Consider the following 19,023-nt stretch of genomic DNA (forward strand, 5'->3'; position numbering starts at 1 on the left):
CAAGAAAAAGATGTTTTGATTCATGATAACTAGTGTCTTGAGGGACTGTTGGATGGGAACCTGATTCCCAGAACAAAACTTGATCTCATTAAAAAAAAATTTTTTTTTTTTTAAAGTTCACCCAAAAATTGCTTAAGCATTTTGTCGGGAATGTTTATTTCTTCCCAGGAAGAATATATGTATATGTGTATACATATATGTTTTTTATTTCATATATATATATATATATATATATAATGTATTGTTTAAATATACCACGGACTGCCAGAAAAACGAACAACTCTGTCTCGGAAGACGTACTGCCGGAAGGCTCCTTGAAAGCAAGGATGGCCAGACTTCATCTCAGGTACTTTGGATATGTTATCAGGAGGGACCAGTCCCTGGAGAAAAACCTCATGCTTGGTAAAGTAGACAGTTAGCAAAAAAAAAAAAAGGGAGACCTTCAACTGCATAGTGACTGCAACAATGGGCTCAAAAACAGCAGCGATTGTGAGGATGGTGCAGGACCCAGCAGTGTTTCATTCTGTTGTACATAGGGTCGCTATGAGTCACAACCAACTGGACAGGACCTAACAGCAACAACACATTTATAAGGAAGTGGTTAGGCACTGGGCTGCTAATTGAAAGGTTGGCGGCTCCAACTCACCAGCTGCTCTGTGGAAGAGAGATGTGGTGATCTGCTTCGGTGAAGATTTACAGCCTTGGAAACCCTATGGGGCAGTTCTACTCCATCCTATAGAGTTGGTATGAGTCAGAATCAACTCGATGGCAATGGGTTTCTTTTGTTTTTTTTTTTTTGGTTATATATATATCAGAATCTACTGAACAGGAACCAACAACATTATAGCTTGCAAAATCTGGTTTGGGATAATATGTCTCCTGCTGAGGTGTGAACCCGTAAAAATTGTTGTCAATCTACACCAAGGACCTAGAGCTGAGAAACTGTCCTCTAGAGTGACAGACTGTCAGAAAGTTGCTCTTTGAGATTCTATCCCACTCTTGGCTGGAGGATCTAAGTCACTGCCACAAGAAGCACCCTAGGTGTAGAGCTTCAGAGGAGGGGTTTCCAGCAACAACATTCCACATTTCTCTTAACTCTGTGGTTTCCAAGGTAATAGACCCTGAGTCCGATTCTCAGACCAGCTGGTCACCGTTGAGTTGATTCTGACTCCTAGTGACTCTCTAGGACCGGGTAGAATTGCCCATAGGGTTCCTAAGGCTGTAGATCTTTATGAAAGCAGACTGCCACGTCTTTCTCCCACAAAGCAGCTGGTGGGTTGGAGCCACTAGGTGCCAAGTGCTTAACCACTGTGCCACCAGGGCTCCTCATTCTCAGACCAGGCCCTACATTACTCTTTGTCTTGAGCCTATCAAACTGCCTCATTTAAATTTGATATAAACTTCTGCCTTTCCTGAAAATCCTAAACAACTCTCTCTCTCCCTGTGTTTGGGGAGACAACCAGTGTTCCCTCTGTGGTCCCCTCTCCTTAGTTACAGCAAGTCAATAAACCCAACTTTGTTGAACTCCAGGTGTGTTCCTTTATGAAATGGGCCCTGTCAGGGAAGAGACTCCAAAAGGCATTCAGAGACAGTGGAGCGACTCAGAGACTTGAGGGAGATCCTCAGAGATACCAAAGAGAGAGACTTGGAGAGATGTTCAGAGATACAAGGAAAGTCACTCAGATATGGGGTTGAAATGGGATGACCTTTAAAGAAATGTGATCACACAGATACACTTGGACAACAGCAAAAACAAGCAAAAAATGTATGTGCAGATATATATTTATGTATGTAGGCACATATGTGTATAGGTATGTACATGTATATGTAGGTATATGCATATGTGTATATACGTGTATGTGACTAAATGCACATATATTCATATATATAATAAAGCACAAGAGAAACACAGTTACAGATACTTCTTAGACATAACCTTTCAGGATTTATTTCCTGGGTCTGAAGGATTAGGATCATAGTCTTGTGAAACAGGTCAGTCAGTTGGCATAATACAGTTCATAAAGTTTATGTTTACATCCTAGTTTGGTGAGTAGTATGTGAGGTCTTAAAAGCATGTGAGTGGCCATCTAAGATACAACTATTGGTCTCTACTCATCTGCAGCAAAAGAGAAAGAAGGAAACCAAACACTCAAAGAAGAAACTAGACTACAGGACAAATAGTCTACACGAACCACAGCCTCATCTGCCCTGAGACCAGAAGAACTAGATGGTGCCCAGCTACCACTATCAACCTTTCTGATCAGGGCCACAATAGATGGATACCTGATGGAATGGGAGAAAAATGTGGAACAGAACTTCAAATTCTTAAAAAGAGAAAGAAAAAAAAGACTTAACGGGCTGGTTGAGACTGGAGGACCCCTGAGACTATTGCCCTGAGATACTATTTAAACCTTGAATCAAAAATAATCCCTAAGGTCACCTTCTAGGTAAATAACAGATTGGCTTAGAAAATAAAGAATATCATGTTCGAGTACTCTACTCCTTTGAAAATTCATCTATATGAGACCAAATGATCAACAGGTACTTTAAAATACAAATGAGAATGGAAGGGGCAGGGAAATTACATTAATGGAAATGGAACAACCCAAGTATAAATAAGAAGAATGTTCACACATTGTGAAGAATGTAACCAATTACACTGAACAATTTGCTTAGAAATTGTTGAACTTAAACTGCTGTGTGAACCTTCACTGAAAACACAATAAAATATTATTTAAAAAAAATAAAAATAAAATTACATGTGGAGATTCCAAAAGATCATGCGAGATGGGGAGAGGTGTGGAGAGAGAGAGGGAGAGAATCTCCTTAGACCAAAGATTCACCCAGATAGGAGAGAAACAGGCAGAGAGAAATGCTCAGTGTCAAAGAGAACTTTGTTTTTTTATTTCTCACATATGCCATCTCCCAGATGCCTGACTCAAGCTAGGTGATCCTGGGGACCCAGAGATGATCCCCACTGTCAAATGAAATAAAAATGGAGCCACCCGGTTGATAAAATCCAGTCAAGGGGACAATGCCCCAACACTTGTCTTTACCAAAATTTAACTCTAGCTTTCCTGTAAATCAGGCTACCCTGGTTGAGCAATGAGTTTCTGACATCATTTCAACAGTAAATGGTATAGGCCAATCAGAAATAAGCTCCTTTTGTTTCCCGATTTGTAAATATAAACTAATCACTGCTGATACTTGCGGGGGAGTACCTTTCCACATGTGGTTTGGTGCTATCCCATCTTCTGCTCAAATAAACCTCATCTAATAATTTTATTATTGACTCAGTTGATTTTGGCACCAGGCTGGTGAGGGAGAGAGGCGAAGGCATCAGGGCTGAGGCTGGGGGAGGTCCAGGGGCTGGCGAAGCTCAGGGGAGGGATTTGTTGTTGTTAGGTGCCCTCGAGTCAGTTCCAACTCATAGCAACCCTATGCACAACACAAGAAAACGCTGCCCGGTCCTGCACCATCCTTAAAATCGTTGTTATGCTTGAGCTCATTGTTGCAGCCGCTGTGTCAATCCACCTCGTTGAGGGTCTTCCCCTTTTCCACTGACCCTATACTCTGCCAAGCATGATGTCCTTCTCCAGGGACTGATCCCTCCTGACAACATGTCCAAAGTATGTAAGATGCAGTCTCGCCATCCTTGCTTCTAAGGAGCATTCTGGTTGTACTTCTTCCAAGGCAGATTTGTTGATTCTTTTGGCAGTCCATGGTATATTCAATATTCTTCGCCAACACCACAATTCAAAGGCGTCAGCTCTTCTTCGGTCTTCCTTATTCATTGTCCAGCTTTCAAACACATATGATGCAATTGAAAATACCACGGCTTGGGTCAGGCGCACCTTAGTCTTCAGGGTGACATCTTTGCTCTTCAACTCTTTGAAGAGGTCCTTTGCAGCAGATTTACCCAATGCAATGCATCTTTGAATTCTTGACTGCTGCTTCCATGGCTGTTGATTGTGGATCCAAGTAAAATGAAATCCTTGACAACTTCAATCTTTTCTCTGTTTATCATGATGTTGCTCATTGGTCCAGTTGTGAGGATTTTAGTTTTCTTTATGTTGAGGTGTAAACCATACTGAAGGCTGTGGTCCTTGATCTTCATTAGTAAGTGCTTCGAATCCTCTTCACTTTCAGCAAGCAAGGTTGTGTCATCTGCATAACGCAGGTTGTTAATGAGTCTTCCTCCAATCTTGATGCCCCGTTCTTCTTCATATAGTCCAGCTTCTCGGATTATTTGTTCAGCACATGGATTAAATAGGCATGGTGAAAGAATACAACCCTGGTGCACACCTTTCCTGGCTTTAAACCAATCAGCATCCCCTTGTTGTGTCCAAACAACTGCCTCTTGATCTATGTAAAGGTTCCTCATGAGCACAATTAAGTGTTCTGGAATTCCCATTCTTCGCAGTGTTATCCATAGTTTGTCATGATCCACACAGTCAAATGCCTTTGCATAGTCAATAAAACACAGGTAAACATCCTTCTGGTATTCTGTGCTTTCAGCCAGGATCCATCTGACATCAGCAATGATATCCCTGGTTCCATGTCCTCTTCTGAAACCAGCCTGAATTTCTGGCAGTTCCCTGTCGATTTACTGCTGCAGCAGTTTTTGAAAGATCTTCTGCAGAATTTTGCTTGTGTGTGATATTAATGATATTGTTCTATAATTTCCACATTCGGTTGGATCACCTTTCTTGGGAATAGGCATAAATATGGATCTCTTCCAATCAGTTGGCCAGGAAGCTGTCTTCTTGGCATAGATGAGTGAGCACCTCCAGCGCTGAGGCAGGAGCCAGGAAAATGGCCCTTTTCAGTGTGTACCAAAACCAAAACAAGTTGCTGTCCAGTTGATTCCTATTCCTACTCAGGGTGACCCCATGTGTTTTCAGAGTAGAACTGCAGCTCCATAGTGTTTTCAAGGCTGTGACTTTTCAGAAACAGGTGCCAGGCCTTTCTTCCAAGGCACCTCCAAGCCCAAGGCAAGCCCACTGCTGTCGAGTCGATTCTGACTCATAGCGGCCCCATAGGAAAGAGTAGAACTAGCTGACCTCTTAGCAGCCCTAGCTCTTAACTACTTCACCACCAGGGTTCCAAGGCGCCTCCAGATGGGTTCAAACTGCCAACCTTTCAGTTAGTAGCTGAGTGTGTTAAGTGTTTGCACCACTGTCATAGTCATCTAGTGCTGTTATAACAGAAAAACCACAGGTGGATGGCCTTAACCAAGAGAAATTTATTTCTTCACAGTCTAGTAGGCTAGAAGTCCAAATTCAGGGCACTCACTCCAGGGGAAGGCTTTCTCTGTTGGCTCTGGAGGAAGGTCCTTCTCACCAGCCTTCCCCTGGACTAGGAGCTTCTCCGCACAGGAACCCCAGTTCCAAAGAACGCACTCTGCTCCCAGCACTGCTTTCTTGGTGATATGAGGTCCCCAGCTCTCTGCTTCCCTTTCCTTTTGTATCTTGTAAGATAAAAGGTGGTGAAGGCCACACCCCAGGGAAACTCCCTTTACATTGGATCAGGGTTGTGACCACAATAAGGGTGTTACAATCTCACCCTAATCCTCTTTAACATAAAATTACAATCACAAAATGGAGGACAACCAGACAATACTGGGAATCACAGTCCAGCCAAATTGATACACACATTTTTGGGGGAACATAATTTAATCCACGACAATCCCAAGGGATTCCTTTCACTATGAAGCATCCCCCTCCTCCCCAGTAAGCCCCCTAAGCCCAGGGTCCTTTCCTATTGTTTTTTCAGGGTTTCTAGAAGTTTCCCTTTCCCTTGAAGGCATGCCCTCTGGAGTTTTTGTAGGGACAGCTGTGAAATGTCCTACGAGTTAGAAACCTTGTCATCACCTTCCCAGCTTTGTGGCCTCAAGCTCAAGACTTAATCTTCATGGGCTTCAGTTTTCTCACCTATAAAATGAGATTGAAGATAGTGCCTCCCATATTTGCAAGGATCCAATGAGTGAAGAGTTTTTGAGAGCACCTGGTGTAGAATAAGCTCCCAGTGGGATTTGGCTATCATTTTTTTCATTATTCTGACTCTTTCCTCCCCTTGCTACTTCTACCCAAATCATCACCAAACCATGTTGATTAACTTCACCTTCAAACCCTCTGCCCCAGTCAAGGAGCAGCAAAACATACATGCAAACTGCATCAGAGGACTAGTGAGGGGGAATTCAAACCAAAAACCAAACCCGTTGCCATGGAGTTGATTCCAACTTATAGCGACCTTATAGGAGAAAGTATAACTGCCCCAAGGAGCAACTGGTGGATTTGTGGCCAGAATCAAATAAGGTTCTTGCCTCTCACTGGTCAAGAATGAGCAGGTAAGGCACAAAGAGTTTTCCACATGAGCAAAACTTTATTGAATAAGCTTGCAAATGGAAACGAGGAGAGCCTAAGCAATGCATACCCCCATCTCACAGAACAAAGAACTTGCCTATGTTTTTAAAAGTTCTCTGGTGGGAAAAGATTCATGTTTATTCATAGGCATAGGCGGGAATATGTTAACTACGGGAAGCTCCCAGTAGCTTTCTAAGATGGCTCCTGTCCAGGAGGCCTCTGGGATTCATAGCAGAGCTTATTATGGGGTGTTGTGCCTGCGCAGTCTCTCTCTCCCCGAGTTCGATTGCCCAACTGCTGCTGCAGCCCCTCACTGCCCCTGGAGGAAGGTCACACAGCAGTCACAGGTGGATGTTCTGCGCTTGTCCTGGGGGCTGGTTTTATCCAGCTGCTTCTGAAAGACAACTTTAAAGAAGTTTGTGGGTTGTTTTCAGATACCTTACCCCATTGTTCTGGGGGATGGCTTTGTTTCTGCACCCTGGCCCAGTTCCTGTTGCTTTGTTTGCAGATTTGGGGGGACTTCTGTTCTCTGTCTTAGATTCGAACTGCCGACCTTTTGGTTAGCAGTCAAGCTCTTAACCACTGTGCCACCAGGGCTCCAAGGGGGGACTAGAGGGGAGCATTTGCCCCCAGGAATAAGTCCAAGGGGGAGCCAGAGGAGGCCAGCAAATCACTCACCGCCATCAACTGGGGAGGGAGGGAGAGTTGCATATTTAGAGATTGCCCTGGGTGCTCATTACTCTCTCTACGCCTCTGGATTACATGGACTTTGAAACCAGGCTGCAGGGGTTCAAATCCTGACCCTGGCTATTTCCTGGCTGTGTGACCTTGGGCAAGTAAGTGAACTTCCCTCTCTGTACCTTGTTTTCTTCCTCTGTAAAACAAGGTTAATAGTAGCACCTCCCTCTTAAAAAGCTGCATACAAAGCATTTTCAACCATTTGTGGTATATAAAGGAAACCCTGGTGGCATAGTGGTTAAGTGCTACGGCTGTTAACCAAAAGGTTGGCAGTTCGAATCCAACGGGCACTCCTTGGAAACTCTATGGGGCAATTCTACTCTGTCCTATAGGGTCGCTATGAGTCAGAATCGACTAGATGGCAGTGGGTTTGGTTTTGATTTGTGGTATATAACTGCCTAATAAATGTCACTCTGCCTCCTACAATCCATTTTCCACATAGCAATCAGAGTGAAGTGTCAATAAAAAAGGATCATGGGAAGTCTCATTAAACAAATCCAATGTGCTGATTTGTTTGGATCCTGATTCAAACAAACCAATTGAAAATATATATTATATATATATACAATGGGCCATAATGTCTAGCACTTAGGTTCAAAATTGTCTGGGAGAAGTGGGTGGGGATACATGAGACATGAGAGGGTACTTCTTGAAGCTGGTTGATGAGTGACATGTGGACTCATTCTATTATTCTCTCTACTCTTCTGTACGCCTGAAATATAATAAAAACATTCTTCTTGGAAAAAGAAAAACAAATTGGGGGATCACTGGGGAAATCTGAACACCGATGGGATATGTGGTAACTTGAAGAAATGACTGCAAGATTTTAAAGGCTTGATAATGGCATTGTGGTTACGTAATGTTTAAAAAAGAGAGAGAGAGTGGAATTCTTATCTTTTGGAGACACTGGACTAAAGTGTTTCCGGATGAAATATCTGGGATTGTTTCAAAATAATCTGAGGGGTTCAAGGAGGAGTGTTGGGGTGCAGTGCAATGAATCGATTTTGTGTGGCCTTTCTTGCCATGGTCTTGTAACTCCCACCCAAGTGATTGGGTGGGACTGTGCAAATAAGGCAATTGTGGCCCACCAAACGGGTTGGCCAGTTTTGCCATCCTTCTGGGCTTCAAGTGAGCCTTCCCAGGGGCAGGAAAGAGAAGATCCCACCACCACCAAGGAAGGGGAGCCAGAGAAGCAGTGGCAGAGAAATAGTGTCAGGAGAGACTGGCAGGAAACAGCACAGTAAGCTTCCCTGCCCACAGAGGGATAAAGCTGAGTGCCTTTGGGTCAAGGCTTACTGGCGGAGTGGGGTGTCTCTGGGTACTTAACCCACAGAGCTAAAAGAGCTTTGTAACACTTGCACAAGCAGGGCGGAGGCCAGAGACCAGAGAGAGGCATGCCTGTGGCACAGACTGGAAAGAGGCTATCCTGATGGAAGAACTGTATCCTGAGTGTTCCTGAGCCTGAACTGTAACCTGTTCCTTCCTTAATAAACCTCATAATCATGAGTATGGCCTGTGAGTTCTGCGTGGCCATTGCAATGAATTATTGAACCCAGCAGAGAAGTAGAGAGTGCCATGGGAGAGACGGTTGGCATCAGAATTGGTAAAGATGGTGCAGAGAGGAGGCATGTCCAACCTCCACCTCACAGGAATCAGCCTTGAGTTGTTGATCTTGATTCTCCTTCCGCCTTGTGAAGAGAGAGGAAGTCAGACGCCGCTCCCATGCCATTTTTTTTACATGGTATGATGGTGAAATAAGATTGGCTTTTCTGAACTTGGGTGATGGGAATATGAGGGTTAGTTATACTCTTCCATCCCCCCTATTTTGTTTATGTTTGAAATTTTCATAACTAAAAAAAAATAATAAAAAAACAAAAACTATTGTGTATGAAAACCTAAACCAGTTAGTGGTCATTTCCTGTATGTCACTTCCTGTGTTTAAAACCCTCTCTTGGTTTCCCACTCAACCTCACCAACTCCCTGCCCTCAAGGTATACATACATACTCTCCCATCATTCTTGGTCTTTCTATTACCGAGGGCTTCTGGCTGTTAATTCTTTGAAGCATTCATTTGACACAGATTCATTGAAACCTACTCTTCTATGCCTGGCCCTGAATATTGGGGACAGGGAGATGAACAGTCATCTCCCCAAGAGAACATACATTCCTGGGCGAAACAGGTATAAACTGTTACTAAATACAAGGGGAGCAAGACAACAGAGTGATGGAAGGAAGGGGGTCTGTTACCTGATTGGGGTCTGTGCCCTGGAGCAGTTGAGCCAATAAAACGTACTCCAAGTCAGAAAGCGAAAGTTTATTAGGTGACACCAACAGAAAGTCCGGCAACAACACGGGCTGTCTTTATGGAGTCCCGAAGAACAATTTCTACATCAGAGCTAATATATCATTTTTGCAAGGATTACATAATGTCATCAAGCACTTAGCCTACAGATGGTTGGTTGAGTATACATCACAAAATAACTATAAGAAACTCTTTATTAAACTAAAGATATGCATGCCGGAAATCTGGACTCTAATCTTTATGTTTGCAACAGGCAAAACATAAAACAAAAAAACATAAAGGACACTGAAAGTGAGAGTGTACAAAATGTCAAGCAAAAAAAGACTTACAGGTTACTTAGAATATCATTATGGCATTACTTATGTCCGCCTCTCTATTGCCCATTTTGAAAAGGAGAAAACATGCTGTGAGGTATTAGGGTCACAGGTCCCTCCGTGAGATAGAGGGGGCAGGTCAGGCCTTCTGTGGTGATAACATTTAGCTGACTGAGGGGAAGTCAGGTAGGCAAAGAGATGGAAGAAAGGTCGTGGGGACACGGAACAGTTAGTGTAAAGGCCCTGGGGTAGGACTGAGCATGGCATATACAAGAACTAGAAGGAAGGCCAATGAGTCTAGAGCATGGTGTGACCTTGCAGGACAGCTAAGGGCACGCCCACCTGTAGGTCGGTGCAATCCTATTCCTGGAATACCATTGGGAGCTCAGGCTGCTGACCAAAAGGTTGGCAGTTCAAATCCACCAGCTGCTTCTTGTAAGTGATTCTACTCCATCCTATAGTGTCACTATAAGGTCGTTATGAGTCAGAATCGACTGAACAGACAGGTTTGGGGATTTTTTTTGTTTGTTTAGTTTAATGCACAGTAAAAACAAAAAGGTAATATTAGTAACATTTATTGAGCACTCTCTGTATGTTAGGCACTGTTTTAAATACTTTTCATTGGTTATGGTATTTAATCCTAACAATCCTCCATTTTATAAATAAGAAAAGTGAGGCCCAGAAAGATGAAATGACTTGTCCAAGGTCACACAGCTACAAAGAGGCAGAGCCAGGGTCTCAATCCAGTTACTCAGGCAATCTGACTCCAGGCTCAAATACCCCGCTAGATAACTCCCACTCACAGCTCCTGGGACTCGCCAGATACTGTGCGATATCAAGCTGGAGACCCATGGTCATTACTCATGGAAACCTCATTGTCACTCCTGTGCCAGGGCGGGAAAATGCATTGTAACTCCCCGGTGGACGGGGCTAAATCGCGTCCCGCTCGGGACTTGGGACTAGTTTCTCCAGCCTTCTACAGAACGCCTGCCGGGGCACCTTTGTACTGGTCAGAGTTCCCGGAAAAGGCGGAACGTTGAGGGGGCTGAGAACCTAGGATCACTCAATGGCCACGGGCCGGTGCAGCATGCAAATAAAGCCCCTTTGATTGGGTGCCAGTCTGCTCTGAGCCCGGAGACACCCCTCCCCCGTCCACTCTGGAAGAATCTACCAGACTATTGCAAACCCCTTGAGAGGCGGAATGGACAGCGGGCTCCGGAAACGGCCTCCGGAGATGGAACTCAGGCTCCAGCGGAATTCACGGAGAGACCAAAGACCTTGCAGTCCGTCCAGTCGATACCACCTCATAGCGACCCTATAGGACAGAGTGGCAGTTCTCTCCATGCATAGGGTTTCCAAGGAGCAGCTGGTGGATTTGAACTGCTGACCTTTTGGTTAGCAGCCCAGCTCTTAACCACTGCGCCACCGGGGCTCCTCACGAAAAGACGGGGGACTTAATTAAGCGGGAGGGGGAGGGTTGGGTGGGAAATACTGGGAGCCGTCTCAGCGATCTCTAAGCGCAGTTTCTCCACGTTAGGTCCTGCACGTGCATGACTCCAGTCAGCCACCGTAGTCCCGCCGCCTGCAGTACACACTTTGCTACTGTTCCTCGGCGGGTAGCTTTGCGCTTGCTCTACTCGCTCACGAACTTGCCTGCCTCCAACATCCACCCGTTCCTTCCCTTTCGTCCGCCTGGGCCGCAGCGTGTGCTGCGCATGCGTGCCGACGCCCCCGCCAGCTCGGCTTGGGTGAACGGAATGAAAATGAGGCTGGGCCGAGCTGGTCGCGCGCGCTCCCGCCCCTCTCCCCCGTCGCCGTGCGCGCGCCAGGCGGTGCAGCTCCACGGGATCCGAGGGCAGCGCAGCAACGGCGGCCGCTGCGGGAGGGGCCCGAAGCCCCGCCCCTGGGGAGGGGCCGTCCCGCAGGTGAGGGGGGCATGGGTCCCGGCCCGGACGCCTGGGTCCTCGGGAAACGAATAGGGGCTGAACGCCACAATATCCCAGAGGGGGATCGATGGGGTCCGGATGCTTAGGCTCTGGAGGGATTGTGCATTGGTGCCTGAGCCTTGGGAGGGTGCACTGGGGCCCGAATGCCAGGATTCCGTGGGGTGCATTGAGGCCCGGACTCTAGGGACCCCGAGGGAGAAATTCACTAGGGGTCTTCTGGATCTTCCCTCCAGGTTTCCCCCCTGTCCTCCACGACCCCACATCCGCGCCGGGGATGAAATTTAGCAGCAAAAAGGAAGCGGTTGACGGGTTGTCAGTGGACTGAGAGCCGGGTAAAGCAATCTCTTCGACGTGACACCCCGCCCACTGCGCTCATAGGCCCCTCCCCTGGGACAGCGCCTAGCCCCGCCTACTCCGGTTATATGCCCGCCCCCGGTCGGAATTGCAGAAACCCCGACTTTGGGGCATATTTACATAATACCACCCATTCCCGATTTCAGTAACGCCTCCAGCCCCGCCCATTCCGGGTGTAGGCCCCGCCCACTACACGCTCAGGACGTCTGCTAAATATGCCCAGCAGTTTCTTCTAGTGGTTCAAAAGCGCCAACCCTGGGTCCAAACTGCCAAGAGCCTGCAGCTGGTCAGATTTGCGTAGCCCCGCCCATTGTGCTGTTAGATTCCGCTTTCCCGCTAAGCCGGCCCTCTCCTTAAACCTTCCCCCACCGAAAAAAAAAAAAAAAAACCCATTGCCTTGGAGTCAACTCCGACTCTTAGTGACCCTATAGGACAGAGTAGAACTGTCTCATAGGGTTTCCAAGGCTGTAATCTTTAAAAAAGCGGAAAGCCACATCTTTGTCCCACTGTTCTCCCACCAAGCCGTGGTGGATTCAAACTAATGAGCTTTCAGTTAGCAGCTGAGCACTTAACCACTGCACCACCAGAGCCCCTTAAACCCAAAAACCCAGTGCCGTCGAGTCGATTCCGACTCATAGCGACCCTACAGGACAGAGTAGAACGGCCCCATAGTTTCCAAGGAGCGCCTGGCGGATTTGAACTGCCGACCCTTTGGTTAGCAGCCGTAGCCTTAGGGTCCTCTGTTTTCTTAGATGCCTCCTAAACAGACTAACCTCTGTTTTCAGGGCCTCCAACTCTATTGTCATCTGCCTAGTAATCACTGGCGTCGTCCCCTGGCCCCCAGGCCCTGTTCCTAGGTCCCTGGGCCAACAAGATGCTGGAGCGAGGTGCAGAGCCCGAGGCCGGGGACACCGATGCTAGTCCCACTGACAAGGAACCAGTCACCAAAGGAGGAGGTGAGAGCATCGCTGCCTGTGGGTGGAGGCATCCTCCAGGAAGAGAATCCTCTGGGGGCCTAAGAAAATCACATTTGGGGGGACTCTCAGAATGAGAACGAGAGTTGAGAAGCCAGGGTAATGACCATTCGGGATTCCCAAAATGTTACGTTGGCTCTGGGGACTCTTAGTGACCATTTGCCTCAGCCCAGGAAATTGCAGGAGAGACAGGATACAATGCGGAATTCCAGGGTGATCACTTGGGAGGATACTAGAAACTGACACTTTGGGAGAACCCTTAGTAGTTTGGGGGATCCAGGCAGGTAACTCTTTGGAGACCCTGAGGATGATGCATGCCATTCGGGGAATCTCAGTGTGACGCTTGAGCTGCCCAGACACACTTTGTGGGACCCCTCAAAGATCAAGGTGGTGGGGAACCTGGCCTAGGCTGCTTCCTGGAGCCCATCAGCACTCCTGTCCCCCAGCTCCTCACCAGGGCCCGCCGTCAAAGCCCAGCCAGTCGGCTCCAGGGCCCGCTGCGTCTGCGGGGATGTCTTCCCGACCCCGCCGGCGGCCCCCGCCCCAGCGCCCGCACCGCTGCCCCGACTGTGACAAGACCTTCTCATACCCATCCAAGCTGGCCACGCACAGGCTCGCCCACGGCGGCGCCCGGCCCCACCCGTGCCCTGACTGTCCGAAGGCCTTCTCCTACCCCTCCAAGCTGGCGGCCCACCGCCTCACGCACAGCGGCGCGCGCCCGCACCCGTGCCCACACTGTCCGAAGGCCTTCGGCCACCGCTCCAAGCTGGCGGCCCACCTCTGGACGCACGCGCCAGCCCGCCCCTACCCGTGCCCAGACTGCCCTAAGTCCTTCTGCTACCCCTCCAAGCTGGCGGCCCACCGCCACACGCACCACGCCACCGACGCCCGCCCCTATCCTTGCCCACACTGCCCCAAGGCTTTTTCCTTCCCCTCCAAGCTGGCCGCCCACCGCCTGTGTCACGACCCCCCCACCGCGCCGGCCAATCAAGCCTCTGCTCCGCACCGCTGCTCCAGCTGCGGCCAGGCTTTCGGACAGAGACGCCTCCTGCTCCTTCACCAACGCAGCCACCACCAGGCCGAGGGCCAGGGAGAGCGGGAGTGAATCCTCGTTTGGCTCACGGCCTCCCTCTGCCGCCAGCCCGCGTCAGTGAAGAGGTAGGATTTCCAAGCCCTGCTAAGTGGACTTGCGTTTCCATATAGCCAGCTGGCAGAGAGGGAGACTGGCTGAACTCTAACTTGGAAGGCTGGGAAACTCTTTGCTTACCTGCTTTGGGGAGGGAGAGATGTCAGCCACATGGAGCGAGTGCTGGGCCCAAAACCATAGACCTGGAGCTGTGGTTTGACAGCGCTGGCTTTGGTTTTTCCCCCACTCATTTACATGCAAAGGTAAAAAAGTCCGCTAGCATTGTGGGGAAACAGGCTTTCTCCTTATTGCTCTAAGTTTAAACCGGTGCCTCCAATATGGCCATTTGACTGTATCTGTAAAAGGTGAGGCATTCATTGCCGGTTCAGTGGTAGAATTCTCACCCTATATGTGGGAGACCTGGGTACAATTCCCAGCCAATGTCTCTTATGTGCAGTGGTGGCTTGCATGTTGCTATGATGCTGAACAGATTTCAGTGGAGCTTCCAGACTAAGAGAGTCTAGGAAGAAAGGCCTGGAGATCTTCCAAAAATCAGCCAATAAAAACCTGATGGATCACAACTGTCTGACCTGCAACCAGTCTTGGGGATGGGGCAGGGCTAGGCAGTGTTTCCTTCTGTAGTGCACGGGGTCGCCATGAGTTGGGGGCTGACTCCATGGCCGCAATCAACAAGAAAAAGTTTAAAATGCATGTGCCAAGTATTCTGCTTCTAGGAATTTGGCCAACAGATAAACTCAAGAATGTGAGAAAAGGCATGCAGGTAAGGAACCTCACTGCGACGTGATGGTTTCGGTCAAAGACTGCCAACAATCCAAGTGCCCATCAGTAGGGGACCAGCTAATGTTACAATACAGCGACTTAATAGAAGAAAAAAAAAGACCTCTCCGTATGTCTCTATAAGGAGGCTTGGTGGCTCAGTGTTTAAGGGCTTGGCTACTAACCAAAAGGTCAGCAGTTTGAACCTACCAGCAGTTCTGTGGGAGAAAGACGTGGCTGTATGCTTCCACATAGCCTTGGAAACCCTGTGGGGCAGTTCTACTCTGTCCTACAGGGTCTCTGAGTCGGAATCGACTCGACGGCAACGGATTTGGTCTGGATATGTCTCTATATGTACTGATGTGAAAAGACCTCCAAGATACACTAAGTGACAAAAAGAAGAACAAAAGATATACTACTAATACCAAAAAAAAAAAAAAAAAACCCAGTGCCGTCGAGTCGATTCCAACTCATAGCGACCCTATAGGACAGAGTAGAACTGCCCCACAGAGTTTCCAAGGAGCGCCTGGCAGATTCGAACTGCTGACCCTTTGGTTAGCAGCCATAGCACTTAACCACTAAGCCACCAGGGTTTCCCATACTACTAATAGTATACAAAAATTAAAAAGCCCAGGCTTTGGAGCCAGGCAGACCTGGCTTTGAGCCCTGACCCACTATTTATGAGCCACAGGACCTCGGACAAGCTCTGTCACTTCTCTGGACTCAAGATGATTAATCCGTAAAATGGAAGTGTTTGTAAGTCATTTGTCCTGGGAAAAATCAGTTCCCCTCTTGGAGCCTGTTTCTCCTACTACAAAATAAGAACGGTCGAGCCAACATTCTTTCCACAGATATGTCCTGAGTACCTACTGTGTGCCAGGCACTGCACAGGGCATCAGGGACCTGGCAGTGAACGAGAAAGACCTGGTCTAGTGGAAAGTGCACACTAATCAGGTGGTGGCAAATATAAATGAAAAGTAACCAAGACCATTTTGAAGAACAAGTAGGGAAGCCTTGCCTTCCAAGATACCAAGAATTATTACAAAGCTACAGTAATGGAGCCTGTAGTGTTGGCCTAAGAACAGACTGGCAGACCAGTGGAAGAGAACTGAGAGCTCAGAAAGAGACCTGTGCTTCCAGGAGGCCTTGACATATGACAACCCCAATCTGTAGCTCAGGGGTCAGCACACTTTTTCTGTAAAGGGCCAGGTAGTACATACTTTTTAGGTTTTGCAGGTCCTGTGGTCACTGCCAAAGAGCCCCGGTCGCGCAGTGGCTAAGCACTCACTTACTGGCTGGAAGGTTAGTCTTTCTAACCCACCAGCCTTTGCACAGAAGAAAGATGTGGTGGTCTGCTTCAGTAAAGATTTACAGCCTTGGAAACCCTATGGATCAGTTCTACACTACACACATGGGGTCACCGTGAGTCAGAATCGACTCGACAGCAACAAACAATGGTCTCTGTCACAACTACTCTGATTCTGCTGTCATAGTGCAAAAGCAGCTACAGGCATTACGATACGTAAATGAATGAGCATGGCTATGTTCCAACAAAACTTTATTTATGAAAACAGGAGGTGGGCTGGACTTGGCCAATGAGATGTAGTTTGCTGATCCCTGCTATAGATGAGTGCGAAAAGAACAGACTAATCTGTGAGTTAAGGCTGAGCGACAAGGGAAAAAAATGAAATGAGATCCAGTGGTAGGCAGAATAATGCCCCCCACCCCAGTGTCCACATCCTAGTCCTCAGAACCTGAATGTTACCTTACACATGGCAAAAGGGATTCTGCAGATATGATTAAGTTAAGGATCTTGAGATGGGGAGATTATCCTGATTTCCAAGTAGATCCAATGTAATTACAAAGTTCCTTAATTGAAAAGAGGAAGGCAGAAGAGTCAGAGAAGACGACGTGATGACAGAAGCAGAGGTTGGAATGATGCAGGGCCACGAGCCAAGGTACATGGGCAACCTCTAGAAGCTGGAAAAGGCAAGGACACAGATTCTTCCCTCAAGCCTCCAAAAGGAACTCAGCCCTACTGACACCTTCACTTGAGCCCACTGAGACTGATTTTGGACTTCTGACCTCCAGAACTCTAATAAATTTGTGTTGTGTTAAGTACGCCACTTAGTTTGTGGTAATTTGTTACAGCAGCAACAGGAAACTAATACAGATCCCTACCTCACACTGTACACAAAAGCAGTTTTCTGGTGATTCAAGATCTAAATTTGAAAAGCAAAACTCTAAAATATTTAGATGGAAATAAGGGAAAATACCATAGTGGCCTCAGAGTAGAGAAAGTGTTAAGACACAAAAAGTTTAAATCAGAGTGAAAAAGACTGGTAAATTTGAGCAGAAACAAATGTAAATTTACAACTCTGATAGAAGAGAGAGGTACAGTATTATAAGAACATATACTTGGCATATAGGGTTTTTTAAAAGAGGTTACGGAGGGTCTTCTTGAGGAGGTAGTGTTTGAGCTGAGATCTGAAAGCTGTGGAGAATGGAATGAGAGATGGTTTGTGGAAAGTACCCAGCAAGAGGGGTAGGACAAGCGGGTCAGTGGGAACTGGCACACGGCTGGATTGCTGTCTACTCAAGGAGGCCTTGGGGGTGAGGTGGGGCAAGGATTCCACACCCTCCTCCAAACTTGGCAATGCTGCTTTCATCCATTTTTACAGATATGAGTGCCCTGGAGGATTTCCTGCAAAGCAATCTACTACTACCAGTGTTTTAAAGGCATAAATTTATTTGAGAGGTGTTGATCTGGTCCAGCTTTACCTTGTGCAAATGGGGAAACCAAGCCCAAGAGAGATGGCATTTACCCACAACCAAACAACGGGGCAGCGGCTGAGCCAGGGTAAATCCTAATGCCCTGCTGTTCTTTGAACATGCCAGGCACCCTCCTTGCCTGAGGGCCTTTGCACTTCCTTTTCCTCTGCCCGTGAGGGTTCCCCCAGATACTCCCTTACTTCTCCCAAGTCCCTGCAGAAAGGACATCCTCTGAGAGGCCTTCCCCAATCACCATATCTAAGCTATGCCACCATTCCACATCATTCCACCACATGGCCCTGCTTGATCTGTCCTCACAGCACGTATTACTGCCTGATACCAACACACACTCGCCTTCTCTCTCCCCTGGCATGAGAGCAAGGACTTGTGTCTGCTTTTACACACTGCATTCCAGCGTCTCACACATGGTGGGTGTGGTAAGCAGAATAAAGCTCTCCCCCTTCTCCCCAAAGATGTGCACGGCCTAATCCCCAGAACCTATGTTTGGTATGTGGCTAAAGGGAATTAAGGTAGATGGAATTAAGGTTGCTAATCAGCTGACCTTAAAATCAGGGCCTTGGACTGGTTTGCTCCAGCTCAAACTCATGCTGAGAATTTCCATTTCCACCCCAGATACACTGAGCCAGAATCTACATTTTAACAGGATCCCCAGGTGATTCTTCTGTGTAATACATCTTGAGAACTACTGCTCTACTAGTGCTTCTCAGAATTGGCCCCTCACCAGCAGCATTAGCATCGCCTGGCAGCTTGTTAGAAATGCAAGTTCTCAGCAGGGGTTTGAACCTGAATGAACTCATTCAAAGCCCTGCTTAAAATAGGGAGATAATCCTGAATTATTGGGGTGAACCCAGTGTAATCACAAAGGATCCTTAAGTATGGAAGGAGGAGGCAGAAAAATCAGTGTCAGGCTGATGTGATGTGAGAAAGACAACCGGCCATCGCTGGTTTTAGGGACAGAAGGGAAATGGAATGTGGGCAACCTCTAGAAGCTGGAAGAGGCAAGGAAACGGATTCTCCCCTACAGTCTACAGAAGGAACACAGCCCTGCCCACCTTTGGATTTTTAGCCCAGTGATACCCACGTCAGACTTCTGACCTCCAGATCCGTGAGATAATAAATCCATGTTGTTTTAAGCCACTAAGTTTGGGGTAATTTGTTACAGCAATATCAAACTAATACAGTCGGTGACCAGTCCACGTGTGGATGAATGAACGAGGGAATGCAGACTCTAATATCATCTCCACCTTCCAGATGAAAAAGCAAAGGCTGAGAAAGAAAGGATCAAGATTGGTGGCCCTTGGTTGGGTGGTGAGGCAAAAGTTGGAAAAGGGCTT

General features: G+C 47.4%; 1 protein-coding gene across 1 annotated transcript; it reads left to right on the forward strand.

Annotated features, from left to right (window-relative positions):
* Positions 1-12,020: 12,020 nt before the first annotated feature.
* ZNF575 (zinc finger protein 575) lies at positions 12,021-16,314 on the forward strand. The gene is made up of 2 exons (XM_003406225.4): positions 12,021-12,975; positions 13,440-16,314. Exons 1-2 carry the CDS (start codon positions 12,894-12,896, stop codon positions 14,096-14,098), a joined length of 741 nt encoding a protein of 246 aa, XP_003406273.1. The 5' UTR covers positions 12,021-12,893; the 3' UTR covers positions 14,099-16,314.
* The last annotated feature ends 2,709 nt before the right edge of the window (positions 16,315-19,023 follow it).

This window comes from Loxodonta africana, chromosome 11, assembly GCF_030014295.1.
Source record: "Loxodonta africana isolate mLoxAfr1 chromosome 11, mLoxAfr1.hap2, whole genome shotgun sequence".
Classification (NCBI taxonomy): domain Eukaryota; kingdom Metazoa; phylum Chordata; class Mammalia; order Proboscidea; family Elephantidae; genus Loxodonta; species Loxodonta africana.